The sequence below is a fragment of the Rattus norvegicus genome, chromosome 11 (genome assembly GCF_021556685.1).
Source record: "Rattus norvegicus strain SHRSP/BbbUtx chromosome 11, alternate assembly SHRSP_T2T, whole genome shotgun sequence".
In the NCBI taxonomy this organism is placed as follows: Eukaryota; Metazoa; Chordata; class Mammalia; order Rodentia; family Muridae; genus Rattus; species Rattus norvegicus.
Genome location: NC_141544.1, coordinates 69,935,215 through 69,954,191, shown reverse-complemented (window position 1 = coordinate 69,954,191; position 18,977 = coordinate 69,935,215). Strand labels below are relative to the sequence as shown.

General features: G+C 48.2%; 2 protein-coding genes across 8 annotated transcripts in view; one reads left to right on the top strand and one right to left on the bottom strand.

Moving 5' to 3' along the window:
* Cfap44 (cilia and flagella associated protein 44) overlaps window positions 1-5,527 on the top strand; it is an 86,228-nt gene extending 80,701 nt beyond the window's left edge. For 2 of the 4 annotated variants that reach the window (XR_015632837.1, XM_087576688.1), the window contains exons 34-35: window positions 260-394; window positions 1,624-5,527. Coding sequence is in view for 2 of the 4 variants with exons in the window: in XM_087576688.1 (XP_087432814.1) it covers window positions 260-394; window positions 1,624-1,815 (327 nt within the window). In the remaining 2 variants the exon portion in view is untranslated. The remainder of the gene's footprint in view (window positions 1-259; window positions 395-1,623) is intronic. The other 2 variants (XR_015632838.1, NM_001134590.2) reach the window with 2 other exon arrangements.
* Window positions 5,223-18,977, bottom strand: part of Boc (BOC cell adhesion associated, oncogene regulated) — a 75,305-nt gene continuing 61,550 nt past the window's right edge. Inside the window, exons 8-19 of one of the 4 annotated variants that reach the window (NM_001108317.2) lie at window positions 16,853-17,157; window positions 13,752-13,914; window positions 13,200-13,310; window positions 12,570-12,776; window positions 12,041-12,222; window positions 11,423-11,528; window positions 10,978-11,100; window positions 8,621-8,842; window positions 7,740-7,975; window positions 7,477-7,556; window positions 6,805-6,995; window positions 5,223-5,990 (exon numbers count right to left, since the gene is read on the bottom strand). In NM_001108317.2, coding sequence (NP_001101787.2) covers window positions 5,803-5,990; window positions 6,805-6,995; window positions 7,477-7,556; window positions 7,740-7,975; window positions 8,621-8,842; window positions 10,978-11,100; window positions 11,423-11,528; window positions 12,041-12,222; window positions 12,570-12,776; window positions 13,200-13,310; window positions 13,752-13,914; window positions 16,853-17,157 — 2,114 coding nt within the window. In that variant the 3' untranslated portion in view covers window positions 5,223-5,802. The remainder of the gene's footprint in view (window positions 5,991-6,804; window positions 6,996-7,476; window positions 7,557-7,739; window positions 7,976-8,620; window positions 8,843-10,977; window positions 11,101-11,422; window positions 11,529-12,040; window positions 12,223-12,569; window positions 12,777-13,199; window positions 13,311-13,751; window positions 13,915-16,852; window positions 17,158-18,977) is intronic. The other 3 variants (XM_087576602.1, XM_087576603.1, XM_087576604.1) reach the window with 3 other exon arrangements.

Genomic DNA, 18,977 nt, shown 5'->3' with positions numbered 1-18,977 from the left:
ACAATCGCTTCCGTTTACATTTTCATACTGGCTTTGGGTTGTGTTTTCATGTACATGCAAGAGTTCCCTTTGCCTGATTGGCTTTAAACTCGATTTTTCCTTCTCTAGTTTTAAGCATTGAACCCAAAACCTAATCTGAGTTTGAAAAACACTCTACTTTGAGCGATGTCCCCATAGTTTTGACCCAACTGGATGCTCGTTTTTCTTTAATTCCTCCCAAACTCACTCCTTCCGTTCTCCCCCCCTCCCTCCTCCGCAGGAAAAGATTGCTCAGGTGCGATGGGACCTGATGATGAAGACGAAGGAGCACACCAAAAAGCTTCACCAGATGAACGACCTGTGCCTCGAGAAGAAGAGACTTGATTCCAGGTTGAACACACTGCAGAACCAGCAGGTGAGTTCTCTTCCGTCCGGCCCCTGCAGAGTTCAAAGCCCAGCAAAGCACTGGTATTCCACAGGCCTTGGACCGCCTCCAGGCCATCTGCCCCTGGACATTGACTACTGGCCTCCTTAGAGCGGCTCCCAGAGGGTACTAGCTCTGTGTATGCCATGAGTGCGTATGAGTAGCCACCATACACTTTACCTCAGTCCTGGAGAGTGAGGTAACAGGCGCAAATAATGACACGGGTGGACTCCCTGGTTTTGGTTGGTGTCAGGGTCCATTTTCAACGTTTATTTTACTCGGCAGGAAGCTTGCTAGTTTTTTTGTTTGTTTGTTTGTTTTGTTTTTGTTTTTGTTTTTTTGTTTTTTTGAGGGTTTCAACTTGTCATTATGGAATCCATGTTGAGCCCGAGACTGTACTTACTACAGAGTATGTGATAGGTGGGACACTATTTAATAAACATTCACCAAAGTGAGCTTTGACCTTTGGTAGCCTGGCAGCTTCTATAGTGTCTGCCAAAATATCAGTTGTCTTTCTTAGTACACACACACACACACACACACACACACACACACACACACACACCCTTTATATTTCCTGTAAGAATCCTGGGAATAATTTAAACGAAATGTTTTCAAATTAAGGTCCCCTGAGGAAGCATCTTCCTCCCGACGGGAGGGAATGCGTTTACAATGTAAAATGAGATTACAGGCAGAGAAAGGCACACGGGAGCTGGCATGTTTTCACTGTAATCGAAGTTTGTAGTCTTTATTTGTCCCAGGTTTCCAGCTAGGAATGGAGAAAGACAATACCCTAAGGCTCGTTGACGTTATGCACAGTTCATGGCTATCTTAGCATTTGTTCCTGAAATGTCTATGAAAAGAAGGTTGCCTCTACGCAGGCAACCTTCAGAGCAGATTTTAACTGTGCTAGAACTCTTGACTCTCGCTAGACTGCAGTGTGAAGGGCTCCTCTGGCATCGTAGGTCCCCCTAACTTGCCTTTGTGTCTTACCTGGGTCCCAGCAATGAGCCTCCAAGTGGAGAAGGATGGATAGACAGTGCAAATGACTTCCGAAGCAAGGTTGGATTTCAGAGTTGTTAAAAGGCACACGTTTTAAGGGTGAGACTTTAGCGGAGGAGTAAAAAGTGTCCGGAAGAGGCAGTTGCTGTTTAAATGGACTGTAAGGGAGATGGTTTGTTGGTTCGTTTGTTTTTTAATTTTCAATTTTCCCCAAATAGGGAAACGCCTTCCAGGGCCCCCGGAAAGCAGATATAGTGGCAAAGCAGAAAGTCACTGAACTGGTCCAAACCCAGTCAGAAAAGATCTCCGCGTTAAAGGAAGAGATCGCGCTTTTGCGGAAGAAGGGGGGGCTCATCCTCCCTCCCATCACACCCATGCAAGAGAATGAAATGAGGCACATGGACGCTTAAGATTGCTGTCTTCTCATTTCCACCCAAGAGTTTCAGAGGAATTCACCAGTCTCCTTTCCCGTTGCCCACAACAATCCTCTTGCTTTAAAGCGAACCATAGTGAGATCTTCAAAAAAGACTCCTGAGCCGTGACTTAACGCTATTTCCCTAGGTTAGAAATCACCGAGACACTGACGTGTACTTAGGACTGTGCTGAGTAATGTGTTTTCACCCTAAGCTAAGTATGAAGAAGGCCGAATCTCATAGCTGCAAGAAGGCCGCGGTTAGACGTGTTTCCAGAAAAATATCTGTTTTCTCCGGTATTCCGAATCTGTAGCCTTTGGCAAGGAAAACTATTATTCAGCAACCCATGAAGAAACTTCCTTCCTTAGTCCTTGGATCTTTAGAAAATAAACTGTGTTAAATAGTCTGCGAAAGGACATGAGAGAGAGAAAAAGCAAACCATCCTGCCAATAATAACTTAGAGTAAGAAACACAAATCTGAACGTTGCTATTGTTGACTTCATAAAGCAGTCAACATAAAGAGGGCTCAGGACTGAGGAAAAACACAGACAGACACAGCAAAACAGCTTGGGTTGGCAGAGGCCGCTCCCTGATTTACCCAGTTTCGGAAAACGCCTCAGTTCTGAGGTTCACATTTTCCAAAACAAGTCAGTCAGGGAAGCTTTGCTCTAGTTAGGCCCTTTGTGACTCCATCAGAACTCTGCCTTCTGCCAGGCTTCACCTGAGTCATTACTGGTTCTGATCCAGTACTTTTATCTGTTGGAGGTCTAACTCTAACAGCCACTTTTGACTACGTGTGACATTTTGAACTCAAGAATGTACTTTCTGACTCAGAGAAGGATTTATTGAAATTCATGGCTGCACCCCTCACAGATTGATCTCCCTGACACTTGGTGTCCTTCCAGCAGTGACACTTTGGCTTCCCAGGTGGACTGTCTGCATCTGTACCAGAAAGAAAGCTCTGCTGTGGCCGAGGCTGTGCTGGAGAGCCCTTACGAGTTTCTGGACTGCACATCTGTGAACACAATTGGCAGCGATGCAGATCGACACATCTGTGACTTTCCACACAGTGTCAGAATGCATTGAACAAAAATACAGTCCCAAGGCACATCAGCTCTCTTGGCAGCAATTTACAGAGTAGCCCAAGTTCCCCCACCGTTGGCTATTGTTATTTGTAACGTTTGACTGCACTCTTGATCACAGATCACAGGTTACATTTCGCACAGTAAAATGTCATCTGTGTGAGTACGTGTATCTATAAATGGCTACAAGGAAGTTCCAGGCCACAGAGCTCAGAGAGGCCTTACCAGGGGAAGCAAGGGAGCTGATACCGATGCACTCATTTAAAACGGTTAAATGCTATAGACGCCAGTTGGAAGCCAAGCCCAGATGAACCAGGCCACACGATTCAGCCCAGTTAGCTCTCTGGGAGCAAAGCTGGGGTTTGACCCCAGCTGCAGAAATGCTGGGCTCAAGGCCGGGTCCAGATGGACCGACGGCAGCATCATAGTAGAAGCCTCCAGAATGCTTGTATGTCGGTAATCTCTAGCACACTTTCTGGGGGTCAGATGACTGGCTAAAGGCTGTTCCCCCACAGTGTTAGATGTTAGTGTTATGGTGTTCATGTGACAGTTAAGGTGTATTGCGTATGTTATTGGGCCTGTTTCTTTTTCTGATATAATTCTAACACACCCATGTGTCTGCATGTTCCCTGTCTACTTGGCTAGTTGGTAGGTAGTACCGTCTTACTTGAAAAAATGACCAAACCCTGACCCATGGTCCATGTCGGACATGGTAGCAGTGTCTGCATCATACAAACACAGCGTGAAGAATCTGCGTCTGGATTTGTACGGTTCTTGTTGGTGGGGGGAGGGGGCGGGGCGCAGACTAAAGGGCAAGGCCACCCAAAAAGCAATTAGCCATTGCTTCATACATTATGGAGTGGATTGAGGTAACCTGGTCTCTACACTCAGCTATGCATGCTTTCACTAATGAAAGTGAACAGGTGCTAATCATAGCCTTCATTGCTCACTAATGCACAAAAAGTTGCCTCGAAACTTAGCTTTAAAAACAAGTTATCGCACTAGAGGATAGAGGTTTGTGGGGCTCAGGGATCTGATTAGCAAACCTGGTAACCAGGATCTTAGGAAGCCTGGGCAACTCCTTTGGTGTCTGACTGTTCCGGAAGAGTTCAGGAAGTAGGTTGCCTATAAGTGGCATTCCCCAAAACCCACTTTGACAATTCCTTTAGATCATGGAGAAGAGGCAAAATTAGGCTTTAAAAAAAAGTTTCCAACAGTCTGTCGAGTGAACTACAGCTCAGATTTGAGGTGCATAAACAAAGACTGGAAACAATTGCTCTGCCCATTCCTCTCCTGGAAGTGACCATTAAAAGGCTTCGATCCCCGTGTTTGAAATCACATATCTTACTTCTTCTCGGCCAGGATTAGATCTCATGCTCCTAATTTCCATGTTCCTTACACTTATTTCTATAAATGCTTTAAAAGCACTGCCTTCCTGAAAATCGTGCTGCATTTTGAGCACAGTTCTTGTTCACATCAGCTGCCTTCTGTAGAAACCGGACAACACAAGTCTAAAGAGGCTGTGTGCAGTACTCATTCAGGCCAGCAGATGGTGGACTCATCCCAGTCTACCTTAGATCCTGTTTCTCAACTTCACAGAGTAAAAGCTGGCTGATACAACTCTTAATAAGATTAAATGTGCCAGGCTGAATTTCAACTCTTCATTTTCCTGAAATATACAATCCCTCCTCGCACAATGCATACGCAAAATGTGTGAAGATTTGCATTAAAATTTTCAGTTTCTAATTAAGTCTAGCCACACAAAGGTTTTAAGTTCTCTCTCTCTCACACATGCACGCATGCACGTACACACACACACACACACACACACACACACACACACACACACACACACACACACACACACACACACACCCTATTGATGATGTTGGTTTGAAATGGGACAACTCCTCCAGCAATGGTAACTTTAGAATGAAGGGAACCTATTAAGGACCACATGTTAATGGGGTAGCATAGCACTATGTGTTTTAGAGGCAATATTTGGTCTTTTAACACACACACACCTACACAAGAAGAATTAGCTTCATTCCTTCAACGTGGCAGATGCTTACCTCCTGTCCAGCAACAGAACAGTGAATTTGCCTCCCATCTGTGTACTCCTTCTTGGAGTAAACAGTTTGTGATGTCATGTTACATGAATCCAAACCCAGTGTTCATTGTTTAAAAAGACAAAGAAATATGAAAAACATCTGCTACTGTTTCCCGATTTTATCACTTGATGGATTGGAAATCGTCTGGAGCAGTTCTTTAGCTACTGGAAGACGGGACTCCCGACGGCTAAAGAAAACGCTGACTCATGCGTGACTATGATGAAGATTACAGGGAAGACTAAACATTTATTTAGAAGTTACAGTGTTTGTTTTTACAGAGATATGTTGCCACCGATTATTGGTTCTGGGAGACTGTTAATGCTTAGAGTGCTGTACACATCTGGGGTTTTTCTCGTGACATCTCGGAAACCTGTCCTATGCCACCAAACCTGAGTGGCTTCCGGGTGGTGTCAGTCTGCAGCACCATGGCTTTTGCTTTATCCCTTGCGTTCTTCCTGAACAGTGTGCTTAGGGTCCTTCCGCCAACTCGACTGCAGCTTCTGAGGCCTCCCGGAGCCCCTGGAGCTGCTGGTTCTGTGGTCCATCTGCAGCCTGACTATCTATGACACTCACTTCCACTGGTCTCCAGCTACTCAGCTGTTTGTTTTCTGTCTTGTGCCAGAACGGGGAGGATTCCATATCTCTCCAGAATTATAGAAACACATATACATTTATTTACAAGTACATAAATATATAAATATGGCTATAATAGAAAAATAAATACCAATTTTTCTCTGTCAACAAACAAACAAACATATAATATATAGTCTTTCGGGCATATTGGCGTCGGCCTAAATTGTGGGAGGTGGTGTTTCAAAGGACACATGAACTGATGGGCTGGGAGAGAGGCGCACCCCAAGTTCTTGTCCTGTGTAGGTCCCTGAAGGGTGCTGGGGACAGCAGTCTCCTCCACCCACTTGGCAGGAGTCAGAACTGTCTACCTCTTCAACTGGTACAAGACCTAAACAACACCGGGGTCCTGTGAAGAGGAAAAAGAAGACATTAAAATCTAGACTCATCAAACAGTCCTGAGCTAATCTCTACCTACAGCTGGTCACACTGGCCCTAGAAGGGGAGAACCCTTACTAATCACCTATGCTTGTAGCCATCAGCCATACACACATAAAACACAGAGGGAGGCCTAGCTCTCTCTAGCCAGGCTGGTTCTACCTCACAATCCATTCCCCTCGTCCAACCAAATCTTGTTTTCCTGATGATTGGTCTGGCTTTGGAGCTCATGGTCCTTAGAATTCCATGTCCTAGGGACAGGGTCTAGGGTCATCACAGCAGGAGCATACACACCAGCTAAGCCTCTGAAGTACCAAGTGCCCAACTGAGTCCTTGCAGATTTGCTCGAAGTGGGTAGAAAGGGAGCTATGGGCAGGGGTGGCCCCTCAAACAAGTTCTGTGGGCATACACAGTTACAGTGGTGATGTGTATACAAGCATGACTCCCTAATGATTGATAAGAACCACTCCCTAATTGAGATATGACAGAACAGGATCAGAGAGGTCTCCATGTGGTGAGAGAAAGACTTCGAATGGCCCTGAATCTCAAATGCAGAGACCAAACAGGCCTTTGGAATAGAGAATGCCTTCTCAGCCTTTGAGGACCAGTTATAGTGCTGAAGTCAGACTGACCTGGAAAGCCCTCTTGGGGCTGAAGCAAATAAGTGGCCATCTACCCCAACCACCCAAACACTCCTTCAAAGTCCCTTGGCCTTTCTCCTTGAAGTCATTGCTGGGTTATGGGTAACCCCATCAGGCGCATTCTCCCTGCTGCCCCTGGCTGACCTGAATGATATTGAGGGTCCCATGAAGCTTCTAGCCCAGGACCTTCCGGTGCTCTTCTCACTGCTGTCTGGCACGTGGTGACAGGTTGCTTCTGGAGGTGACAGCAATCTTGAGGTTGGAGCAGCTGGTGAGTTGAGTCATCTGGCAGCGTGTATAAGAAAGAACCTTCTTCTGAACCAGACTTGGTACCTCTGCATCGTATAAGACCAGACGGGGTGGGTCAGGTCCAGCAGAACGGGCCTGCACTTTCGCAACCTGACACCCATCACCAAAAGGTTTCAGAGCAGGCCCAGAGCGCACACTGGTCTCCTGTGAACGTCAGGAGGTCCCACACCAAATTCAGCTGGTGATAGTTTAGCTTTGCTGTGGGAGGTGGCAAACTGGGCGTTCAGGGGCCTGCAGGCAAAGCTGGTTCTACCTCAAGGGTTTGGGTGAGTCAGTGAGTGACAGATGCTGAGAAACAACGGAAGCTCCTGGGCAGAAGTGCATCACAACTGTGCACACAGCACATTGCCCATGGGGCGACTGCCCCGGCGAGCACAAATGGCAAACCTGGGAATCCCTCTATGAAGCGCTGCTTGGCTCTGAGTGACAGACTTTGGACATGAGCTAAAGGGAATGGGAGGTTTGGAGACTTGGGAAATAAAGCAGGAATGGGAGGGGCCTGGTTACCTGGCAACCTGCTGGTTCTGGAGGTCATATCCATTGCTAACAATGGGCTGCCTCAGTAGGCTGTTGGAGTCTTCCCGCTGCTTGGAGGAAAGAGTGAAAGGTCATGATATGGGAGCCCAAGGAACTTTCTAGTGCTAACCATGGAGCAGGATGAGCTACGGCTGACTATACCAGCAGGCCTGGTTGAATGGGAGAAATGCTCAAGCGGCAGCTCATTGTCTCTCCATATGTGCACCTGGGTCCCACACTCAGGAACTCTTTACCTGTGCAAGCTCCCCTGGGCAGTGCTGTTGAAGCTTCCTGCCTGGGCAGCCCACTGTAGCAGCAGGGTAGCCCCTGCTTCCGTGTAGTCTGCTGACACAGGCCCGTCCACCAATACCACTGAGGTAGGGCTGGCCATTGGCTTGGTGACCTGGAAGTCCTCCCAGTGGCACCATTGTGTACTGGCAGGAAGAAGACAGGAGGGCACTCCGAGGAAAACCCAGATCTGTTGTATGCTCTGGAAGGACAGAAGACAGAGATCTACTTAACCTCCTCCAGCTGGCTAGAGCCCCACACTCAACGGTGTCAGAGAGTTAGATGGGAGGCGACTGTCCAGTAGCCTGAGAGTACTTTCTCTAAGTCTTCCTGTCACCCATTCCTTCTTTATAGTGAGAAGCATAGAAAGAAAACGGGCCAATGGCTTCAGGAGTGTGATGAGTTTGAAAAGGGCCATTGTTTAGTGGGGGAGTCAGCTACAGGTACTGCTATTTGAAGCAGATGCTAACAGGCAAGTCAGGTTAGCCCAGGAGGAAGGGAGGGCCCAAAGCAGCTCGCCCGGGACAGAAAGGCAGAAAATGGGATGAGCAATTTGTATATGAGCGTGTTTGAGGAAAAGCTTCAGACATTAGAAAAGGAGGGAGCAGGTAATTACCGAGCACCAGGGGTATGAGAGGACACTTGCTCTTAGAGAGGTCTGTGAGGCAGGAGGGAGGAGCCCAGCCTCAGATATCCACTGTTTCTGTGGGACCTTTGGGGCCACCTGAACCTGGGAGCTTCCAGGGAGGTGGAGCTGAACTGTCTGGCCCTGCCTGTGCACTGGCCTGCGTGGTGGGCTGAGAGACGTCTCTCCCTCCTTCCCCTCTGTGCTGCGGTGTTAACTCACTCTGCTTAGACCAGGCCCTCCATAGGCAGAAGGGGATGAAGGTGACGATGATGAGGACGATAGAGCCCAGAACGACCCCGACAATCAGATAGGGCAGGTCGCTGGCCCGGGCCACCATGGCTCCAGTGCCCATCGGCCGCTCCATGGCTTCTAGGGGCGGAGGTTGTGGTGGAGCCAGAGTTAAGGGTGGGGGTCTTCCAGGCTGACCAGAAAATTTCCGAGCTGCAATTGAAGACAAAACTCACATCAGTATCTATTTTTCTGTCTTTTTTTTCTTCTAACAAATAGAAAAAGAGTCTCAATTCCATGAATATAGGAAATGAGGCCAAGATCCCAATACAGGGGACTCAATAGCCCTTGCTTGACTCCTGCCCATAGCTTATCAGGGACACTGGTACCTAACATGCAATGTGTTGTTGAAGTGTTTGTGAGTCAAACACGGAGTCAGAGTGGACACAGGTAATTGTGGTTTCTGAAAGAACAATTAAATGTGTGAGAGCAGGGAACGGACTCAGGTGGACGAACTTCCCCAAAGCTCTGCCATTCTCAGGTAGATGAAGGGACTCGAGGTGCTAGGTATTAGCTTGGGTTGTAAAGCAGGGCACCTAGGCCCTCCGTGGGACAGAAGATAATTAGTAAATTCGAATCAGAGGTAGAAGGTTAAACCCTATGCTCGTCATCAGGGTCTGCTACTGCAGGAGAACCTGCATGAATTCTGCCACTTCCTTCTTTCTTTCAGCTTTCTGATGTCACAGCCTCCCGGCCCACCACCACTCGTCGTCCTTCTGCCTCCTCAGATCCTGGGACACAGTCCCCGCTCCTCTCAGTCTGTGTAATCTCTCCCGTTTGCATGATTCCTTCTATGTCCTAAGAACTGTGGACGCAGGAGACATTCTGCTTTTATCAGACACTTTCAGCATGGGGACAAAGATTCAGCCACTGGGAAACTCTCCCAGTCCTTCTCTCCTTTCATTCTCCACCCATAGTTCATTTCTCTTCTCACCCTCTCCATCCCAGTAGAGGGCAGCCGCCTGGGCAGTGCTTCAGATGAAAACCTCAAGCTTGCTTTATCTCCCACCCCAGCATGCAGTCGGCCCAGGTTCTGCTCCAACCTCCTCAAAAGCAATGACAAAAACCATTTCTTCACCTTTATCTCAGAGACCCAGTTCTCTCCCCTCAACCTGCCTGTGACCATTATGATAACGAAGCCCAACAAGGACCCTCTTCCACCTCACAGACCCTGCAAACTGCACTAACTCCTCCTCCGGCATCCTTCAGTCACCCAGCGATGTCAGATGCCAGTGTTTCTGGCCTCTCCCCTGAGCTTCCCCCTTCTTCTCCTCCTCCCGTCTGGAGGCTTAGCATGCCCCTCAAGGCAGTCCCTCCTCATTCTAGCTTAAAGAGTTAGTCCAAAGACCTGAGAAGATAGATAGATGGATTTGGGTTGTGTGCACATCTGTCCCTCCCTTTGATTGACGTGGCACAGAGGACAAGTGTGTACAGGAGGTGCTTAGTATTTGTGAAGTGACTGAAGGGAATGCGTAGCGGGAGGCAGAGAACAAAGATGCCTCCACCACAGGGGAGTGTTGTGTTGTCTGACTCCTTGGTAATCCTATGATTAGGACCTTAGTAATACACTGTTTCATCTCATTTTGTGTATTTAAAAACTGGATATAATGATGCCTACTCAGCATGTGTATGCATTTAATATGCTTTAGTACAGAAAATGAACCTGGGCTTGTAGCTATATAAAACTGTCTGAAGTAGCTTCTATCACATCTTGGCTATAAAACTTTGATCAAGGTGTAGATATGTTTCCTTCCCATATCATCAGGCTATAGTTAAACTAAATAAAACCAACCAGTAGATACCAAATACCAAAAAATATAAAGTGTATAGAACATTTTCATCTTAAGATGGATTTGTTCCGGGCTGGAGAGATGGCTCAGTGGTTAAGAGCACTGACTGCTCTTCCAGAGGTCATGAGTTCAAATCCCAGCAACCACATGGTGGCTCACAACCATCTGTAATGGATCTGATGCCCTCTTCTGGTGTGTCTGAAGACAGTTACAGTGTACTCACATACATTAAATAAATAAATTAAAAAAAAAAGATGTATTTGTTCCTAATGAGTTCATGGGTCAATTAGTTCTCATATCCTTGAAGCCATCATGGTGGCAACCTACTCATATTAACACACAGATCAAGAGAATAACTAGGGAGTCAATTGATGAGGTCAGGGTTCCTTGAAAAATCAGGGTCTTCTTGGAAGGGCTACCAATGTGGGGGTGGGGAAGCGAGACTCTGCTCCAGTCTGTGGGAATTCCTGGGACAGGAGAGGACCCTGGAAGAATCACCTTTGGTCTCACAGATCATGACGTTGCTGAACTCGCTCTCCCCTCCTTCGTTGAAGCATTGCATCTTAATGTCATAGGAGGTCTCTGGCTGCAGGTGGCTGATGGAGTGCCAGTACCTGTCCCCTGGGAAGGAGAGTGAGAGTCACCATAGTGATGTATATGTTGCTCGCTCGGCCTTGATCACACAGCCAGACAAACTTGTTCGTCTATGCTAGCGCAGCTGACCAACACAGGAGACACACGAGGGCATCATCTGCATGACCACCCATGTTTCTGTTACGCTATGGTCATTAGGAAAAAAATCACATTGAGCCTTTTAACTGGATAGCTCCATATGTGTCATAAGGGACTCACTGACACTGACTCTGTTTTATGATTCATGAAGTTTTGCCAACACCCAGTCCCCCTTGCCAGGGAAGGAAACACCACCAATGCATGTTCTCACCTTCCACCATGTCTTTCTTGTAATCACTGTCGTTGTCACTATCTGTGGGTCGGTAGTAGATATAGAAGCCATGGATTGGGGTGTTGTTGTTGCTGGCAGGGATATACTACATGGAATAGAGAATAGACATGGTCACAGTACATCAGAGAAATCGTCAAAGCAAAACCACCATGCTGTGGAATCTTCTCCCCAGTCCAGAGCTTGAATTTTATGGAGGCCCCAGCAGACATTCCTGAATAAGTCCCTCAGGCTCTCTGAAGAAGGCTACAAAGATTGGGCATTATTTTATTTTGCTGATGGGCCCTGGAGCTTTTAGAAGCAAGAAACAAATTGTACTTCTTCAAAGACATTGGTCCCTTCTGAGCCTCCCTGAAAGCATGAAGGTATGCTGGACACATGTTGAGATTCCTTATGGTATCAGGTGAAAAGCAGGAAGAAGGGTGGGATGCAATCAGAAAGTGGGAACCAGTTTAAAAGAGACAGCCAACAACAGCTCCAGCTGCCATCATCCTCCCAGGACCCCCAAAGGGGCTTTCAGGTTTACTGAGTGGGAAGCCAAACTCAGAGACAAAATGTGAGGAGAAACATTTCCACACTGTTGGTGATCAGGCAACTTACCATCCACTTGAGCATAATGGTGGTCTCATTGACTGCATCGGTGAAAGTGATGTAAGGTCCTGCCACGGGTCTCTCATACACACGGCCACTGTAGCCTGATACCACATAAGGCCGGGAGGGAGCACTGGGCTCACTTTCCCCTAGCATGTTCAAAGCACGGACTCGGAACTTGTAAGAAATACCTGTGAGAGAGAGATCCTTCCTGAGCTTGGAAAATACAGCTGATTTCCCCCACTGCTCTCAAGGCCCAGCCCAGGGATATCTGGTCAGCTCTTCCCCAAAGATGTCCACACAGGACTCATAAGAACCCTCATTCTCCTCAAACCATACAGGAAGTGGCTCTGTACTCCTCTTTGGAGAGAGGAAGAAGGAGGGGCTGTGGGGCTGAGGCAGAGCCACAAATTCCATATCCATGAGTACTTGTGGGGAACGAAGGGCGGACTGAGTTAAAGAAGACCTTCCATTGTTCCTCCTCCTCCTCCATGTGGTCCCAGGGCAGAAAGGACCAGAAAGAGGACCAGACTCCTACCTTTCTCCAGGCCTGTGATCTCCACAGAGAGCCTCGAGGGAGGTATGGCACTGGTGGCCAGTATCCAATCTCCCACTTTTTTTAGCTTCTTGTACTCCACACGGAAAGACTGAATTGGGAAGCCGCCATTCCCTCGGGGAATCCAGGTTACATACACTGAGGTCTCAGAAGCTGTGGAGATGGTGGGTCTGTCTGGAGCTTCTGGGGCTGGAATGACCATGCACAGAGGAAAGATGTAGACAAACAGGGACACCATGAGATGATGCTCTGGACCAACTAGACCCAACCTGACCCTGACAGGGCCTGTTCCTTCCCACAGCCCTCTGCCTGCTGTTGTATTTATCATATCCCCTTGCTTGGAAGAATCCCTGGTGCTAAAACTTCTTAACTCTTCTGCAAAAACAGAGGGTAAAGAATTAATGCTCTCTGTCTGGACCCACAGGCTCAGTAACTCCAGTATTTTCTCCAAAAGCTAGCAATGTGTATATTTTCATTGTGGTGAGATGCAGAATATGTCACTGGGACTCTTGGCCCTCAAAAACTTAACCTCATGCAACCTGCAGCAACAAGCCCTCTGTGACAGTTTGTCCTGATTGTTCTCTGCCTGCCCCTCACTGCTGCTGGCCTTACGAGAGAGGCGGCCGTGGTCAGGCTGGCTGCTACTCTGGAGACTGGCACCAGGGTCATCTCTCTGGATCTGCTGCTCCTTGCTGGCCACGATCTCAGGTTTGGGCCGCCGTCCTGGTTAAGAAGGATTGAGAATAAGAGAGAGAAAGAGAGAGAGAGAGAGAGAGAGAGAGAGAGAGAGAGAGAGAGAGAGAGAGAGAGAACATATGAGACCTCCCTTACCAAAATCCTGTTTTGTCTAAGAATCTGACCAGGGCACCAGCAAGGCAATACAAATAAGACTTCGGGGTACTGAAAGTGTGGTGTTATCCCAAGCTTTGGCCAACTCTACTATTGTATTGCTATTGGCCCTTTGCTTGGGGAGTGGGTAGGAGAATGCCAGAGAGGCTCATCAGTCTTATGAAGAAGGGTAGCACTTTAGCCCAGGCACATAAGTCCACAGAGGCAGCCACTAGAGAAAGACAGAGAACAGAGTGAACAGGACTTTGCACCTGACCTCACTATAACTTGCTCGGGCCTTTGGAACTCTGAGCGAGGCAAAATATTTGACTTTACCTGTTCGGAAGGTGACCATGGCCGTCTGACCCTCGCCAGCACAGTTGTAGGCTGCCATCTCCACTTCGTACAAGCTTCCAGGATCAAGCCTGGTCAGGGTAAGGTGGTGCTGGTTGGCTGGAATGCCAGAAATGATCCAGTCATCAGAGGAGTTTGTGACCTGCTGAAGAAGGTGACCGGGGTAAGGACCTGCCTCTGCTGTGGTGTCCAGGAGGGTTTCTGCCTGAGCCCAAGATGGCAGGAAGAGAGAAAGAGGACCATGGGCTAAGTTGAGGGCTGTTGGGACTGCAGAGCTCACGACTGGTTCTCCTGGTGTCTAAGGTAATGATCCCATCAAGGGAAGTCTGCAGGAACAGCTAGAAAGTCAGACTGGTACTTGCAGGTAAGTCCCCCAAAGGCCACTCTCCCATCTCCTGCAACCTCCTCATCTAATGTGAGTCCAGAGAGCATGCTCGGAATGTTACCTGCTGCAGACAGACGATTCTGGGAGTAGAAACCCTAAGTTCAAGTTCTGACTGTAAAACCCCAAGCAAACTCCCACATTGGTGAGCCCTGAGCTATTCATTTCTAAGATGGGGCAAATACACTGTCTTGGGCTATTCTGAAGTCAAATTAGATGACTTGGCACAGGTGAGGTTCCCGACAAATGAATGCTTGGCCTGTCTCCTGGTGCTCTTGGCACCCTTTATCCTATGAGATTTCTCACTTTAAAATTCTCTCCCTGTTTCTGCTTTCTGTCCTTGTTTTTGAAGCTCAAAACCAGGGTGTACGTGAAGGATTATAAATGAACTTTTAATGGTTAGCTCTCTAAAAAAAATTATGGGAGGGTTCTGGGCATCCAACAGCAACGGTGAGAGATTATTTCCTCCCACCCACCATCTTTTGAGAAGGACTTTGTGGCCAGCTCCATGCATCTCAGAAAGCCTACCAGCACAGAAAGCTGAGGTTTGATTATGAAAGCAACCAGCTGCTGGGGGAAAGCTCTTACCCCTAAGCAAAGTATTTCCAAGTAGAACAAAACCTCCCATTCAAGGCCAGGGGATGGTCTGAGCTCATTAATGTCGGGCTTCCAGGATTTATTCCAAGGGGAAAGGTTTTCACAAGCTGAGAATCCCCAGTGATGCTGGAAACCCAAACACAGTAGCCTGGGTCTACAGTGGACTAGATGAAACTCACTTTGTGCACGTGAAAATCAGCCTGACTAATTCCCAATGCCCTGCAAAAGACAGAGCGTGAAATAAAAAAGAAAAAGAACAAAAAACCCACAACCCAATCCTGACTTCTGATTCCAACCTTCTTTCTTGGGTGACGACCATTAAGCTATGTTAGTTCCGTGAGCAAGAACAACTTTCGAGACATACTTTCTATCTTGGCAACATTCTCTTAAAAGCTCCAACTGTTCCACAGGGCAATGCCTAATGGAAGCCAGACTCAGCAGGGGCCCCGTCCTGACTGTCATTTTTCTGTACCTCCTACTCCCTCTGCCCTCCCAGCACTGGGCCTCAGACTTCCACTGGGACCCAGAAATGAAAATAAGAAATGCAAGGGTAATTCGTCACTGTCACACACACTGGGCGGGTGAATGCAGCATCAGTTTGGCATTTCCGGATCACCCCGGTGCGGTCTTCGCCTGCTTGCCTGTAGTGGGAGGTAGCTTCAGGGCCACCTATTGGCCTGAAAAATATTATTCTTACTATCACACTGCTTTCTGTCTCTTGGGTGCCATATTTGGCCTCCCCTGATCTTTGTCTACAACTCACAGGGAGGTGTCTAGTTACACAGGAAAATAAGGACCTCTGCCCTGGAACACAGGCTAAACAAAGCTGTCTCTTTTCAGGAAGCCATTCACACCTTTAGCTGGCCTGGGGGTGTTGTGAGGGAGGGAACTGTGGTCTTCCCCAGGCCTGCTTGGGTAACTACATGAGGGTACAAGGTGTCTTTGCCTCCTCTGGTACTTTTCTGACCACCTGAGGTCTCTGGGAACTTCTTTGGTTGCCAGGTCTTCAGGAAGGGCACGACACAGAAAAGACCAGACTATGAGAGGCCAGTGGTGTTTGCAGCAGGGAGCTGGCTTGTGCAGAGCTAGAACATTCCACCGTGTGAGGGGAGCCCTGTTTTCTTGTTTGCTTTTGGAGTAGGAAAAGGCCGGTAAATATTTTTAGTTCCATTTCACATTTCCATATTTTCTACCAAGTGCACAAAGCATTTTTATAAGCAAAAACAATCCGAACGACACAAGCACCGCATTTAGAATAGGTTGCTGGTATTAAAATTTTTTTTTTAAATCCAATTACGACGAGCACTTTTCTACTATCTGGTGGTACTGGAAAGAAATAGCGCAAACTTGTGGGGAGCAGAAATGCTCTATGAGGAATCTCATCTCCCTCTCGAAGCTTCGAGAAGAGTGGCAGGAGGCTAGCACCACAGGACTGACCCAGCTCTCTCTCTTCATCCTGTCACAGTGTAAAGGGCTCTCCTTGACAGCTCCTACAAGCCCTGGACAGGTTCCCTCTGTTGCGGGAAAATAACTAGGGTCTCAACAATGTGATGTGTCAGGACCTCTAACGCCTGGCTAAACAGGAGCTACCACAACATCTGAGAGTCAGAGGGCATTTTACAACCCACGGGGAGAACACTTGTTCCCTAATATTTATTTTCCTGGGTGCAAAGACCTGTTTGCCCCGCTAAAATTCTCAGATATGCTTGAGAAAGAGCTTGCTTTGGTTGGAAAACAAATTCAAATGGCATCACCAAAATATGGCAAGGTGGGGGAAGTGACGGGGGGTGGGGGGTGGCCATTGTAATGGAGGGCGTGAGTTATCTCTGGACTTTGAGTTTCCACAGACTTCCAGGTAAGAGTATTCAGAGGTTACACCTGAGGGCCCATGTAGAGCCTCTACCGGGGCCTGTGAGAGATCCCCTGTCCCTGTTACCGTGTTACCGCTAGCTTGCCAGGAGGGGGATGGGCATTTGAGGAGACAGAAAGGAGGGGTCAGCTATGGAGCACACTGGGTCCTGGCTTCTGGACAGGAGACAGAGCACTCAATTCAGCTTCACTAAGGAGCTAACAGGGAGGGAGAGGCACAATGCCAGGGTCATACCTTACGATGCTTCACTACGTAGTACAGGATGGGTGCCCGGCTGCTGCCCTCATGGCGAGGCCGCCACACCAGCTCGTATGAATCCGTCTTGGAGGTCCGGGGTGAGCTGAGGATGACGGGTGCCTCCGCAGGGGCTACCTGCTCCTCTCCCAGGCACTTTAGGGAAGTAGGCTGTACTGATGTTGGGGGCTTAACAAGCCCCGGTTGTTCCCGAAGCATCTGGTCAGGTCTGTTGGGTCGGGAGGGCGGCATGGGAGGTGTGGCAGCAATCGGCTTAGTATCCCTCCCGGGTCTCAGGGTTGTGTCTGAGGACCAAGCAGGAAAGAGAAGGGAAGGGGGAAGGTGTTAGTGGCCCTGATCACCTGCCAGGGAGAAAACAGAATAAAATCAGAGAAGACCTGAGACCACCATGAGCCCAATCTGTGATATAAAACCAGGCTCTACAGAGGAGAAGGCTGGTGTCCTTGCCCTGGCAGAAGTGATAGGAGATCTCTGCATGATGCTGAGCTTTATATTTAAATTTTTATTACATTTTATTCAGTGTGTGTGTGCCCACGCATATGTGTGCGCATTCGTGTGTGTGTGTGTGTGTGTGTGTGTGTGCCACAGTGTGAGTGTGTGTGTGTGTGTGTGTGTGTGTGTGTGCCACAGTGTGAGTGTGTGTGTGTGTGTGTGTGTGTGTGTGTGTGTGTGCCACAGTGTGAGTGCAGGTCCTGGGTCTTGCAGGAAGCACCTTTACCTGCTGAAGCAGCTCACTGGCGCTGGTGTGCTAGTATAAATATCAAATGTCCCTTCCGGGCATTGTCCCTGATTGGTCCCCAGCTGCTATAGGGGAGGTTGGGCCTCAGTGGAGTAAATAGACCTCAGGGGCATAGTTTTGAGGGTTATCCTTTCCCTCGGTCCCCCCTCCCCACTTACTATCTGCCATATAGTTTCTGTCACGGAAACTGCCATGAAGTTTTGCCTCGCTATGGGGCCCAGACTCAAGGGAGCTACGCCCCTGCACTGCAACCTCTGAATTCATGAACCGAAGCAAGATTCCTCCTCCTCCAGCTGTTTTCTCCTTTGAAGTTATTTTGTTTGTGCTGGAAAAAGTGACGAACCCAGAAAACTGGCACCAGGGAAGTGTGACGGACTGTGTAAGTAAGTCTGCCATGCGGCTCTGGTGCCTTCCGGGCTGATTTATAGGGGGTGGTTTAGGACGGATTTGAGTGCTAAGGGAACTGCAGAGTTCCGTGGGCAGAACATGACGGGATTCGGGGGAGCTCAGAAGAACCGGATGCTGATGGGGATGATAGGGAGGTTTTACTTGGAACTTACGATAGAACAGAAACTCTGCTAGGAATTGGACTAGAAGTCACGCAAGTGACACTGGGACAAGGACTGAAAAGCTATGTTTGAAAGTGACGGACTAACTAGAGGAGATTTCAAGGTAGTCCAGCACCTAGGCCACTGCATGATTAATGACAGCTGATTTTACAAGGCCTGTAGAGAGAATTAGGAACAAGGACGAATGCAAAAACAATTTGAAAACTATGCATTGGGCCAAGGAGGTTGTTAAAGTCGTCAGAACCATGGAGAGGAAGCCACAAACTTTGCACCAACACGGTACGAAATGTCTTGAAGACATGACAGGAAATGGGTGGAGCCCACTCAGGGCAGCGGGTGTAAAGGTTTTATATCATTTGAAAGACTTTGCTTTGAGACGAGAACTCTGGGACAAGCTGTTCACATAGGGTCACTTAGGGAAGTGTTTCCTCTTCGTGCAGCCATCTGGGCATTCATGGGCCACTGGGCTGTGGGTGTGATCCAAATGGAATAGGTTCAGGCAGAGAAAGGACTTCAGTGCCACCCACAAGGCACCAGTTGTGCAGACATGCGGAACACAAGAAGAACTGTGAGGTCTGGGGTGCTTCCTCCCAGATTTTAAAGGAAAGCTTGAGAGGCCAGGCAATGCGTAGCAGAACCACAATCCCTAAGGAGAGCCCTTAAGACGGCCAAGCATGCAGCTGTGGGGTGCAATAGAGATACCCTCAAACACAGAATGCTTGCAGGACAAAGCAACTGGCAATGTATGGAGCTTACCGAAGAGAGAGGCCATGTGGGCTGCAAACGGCAAGAGTGC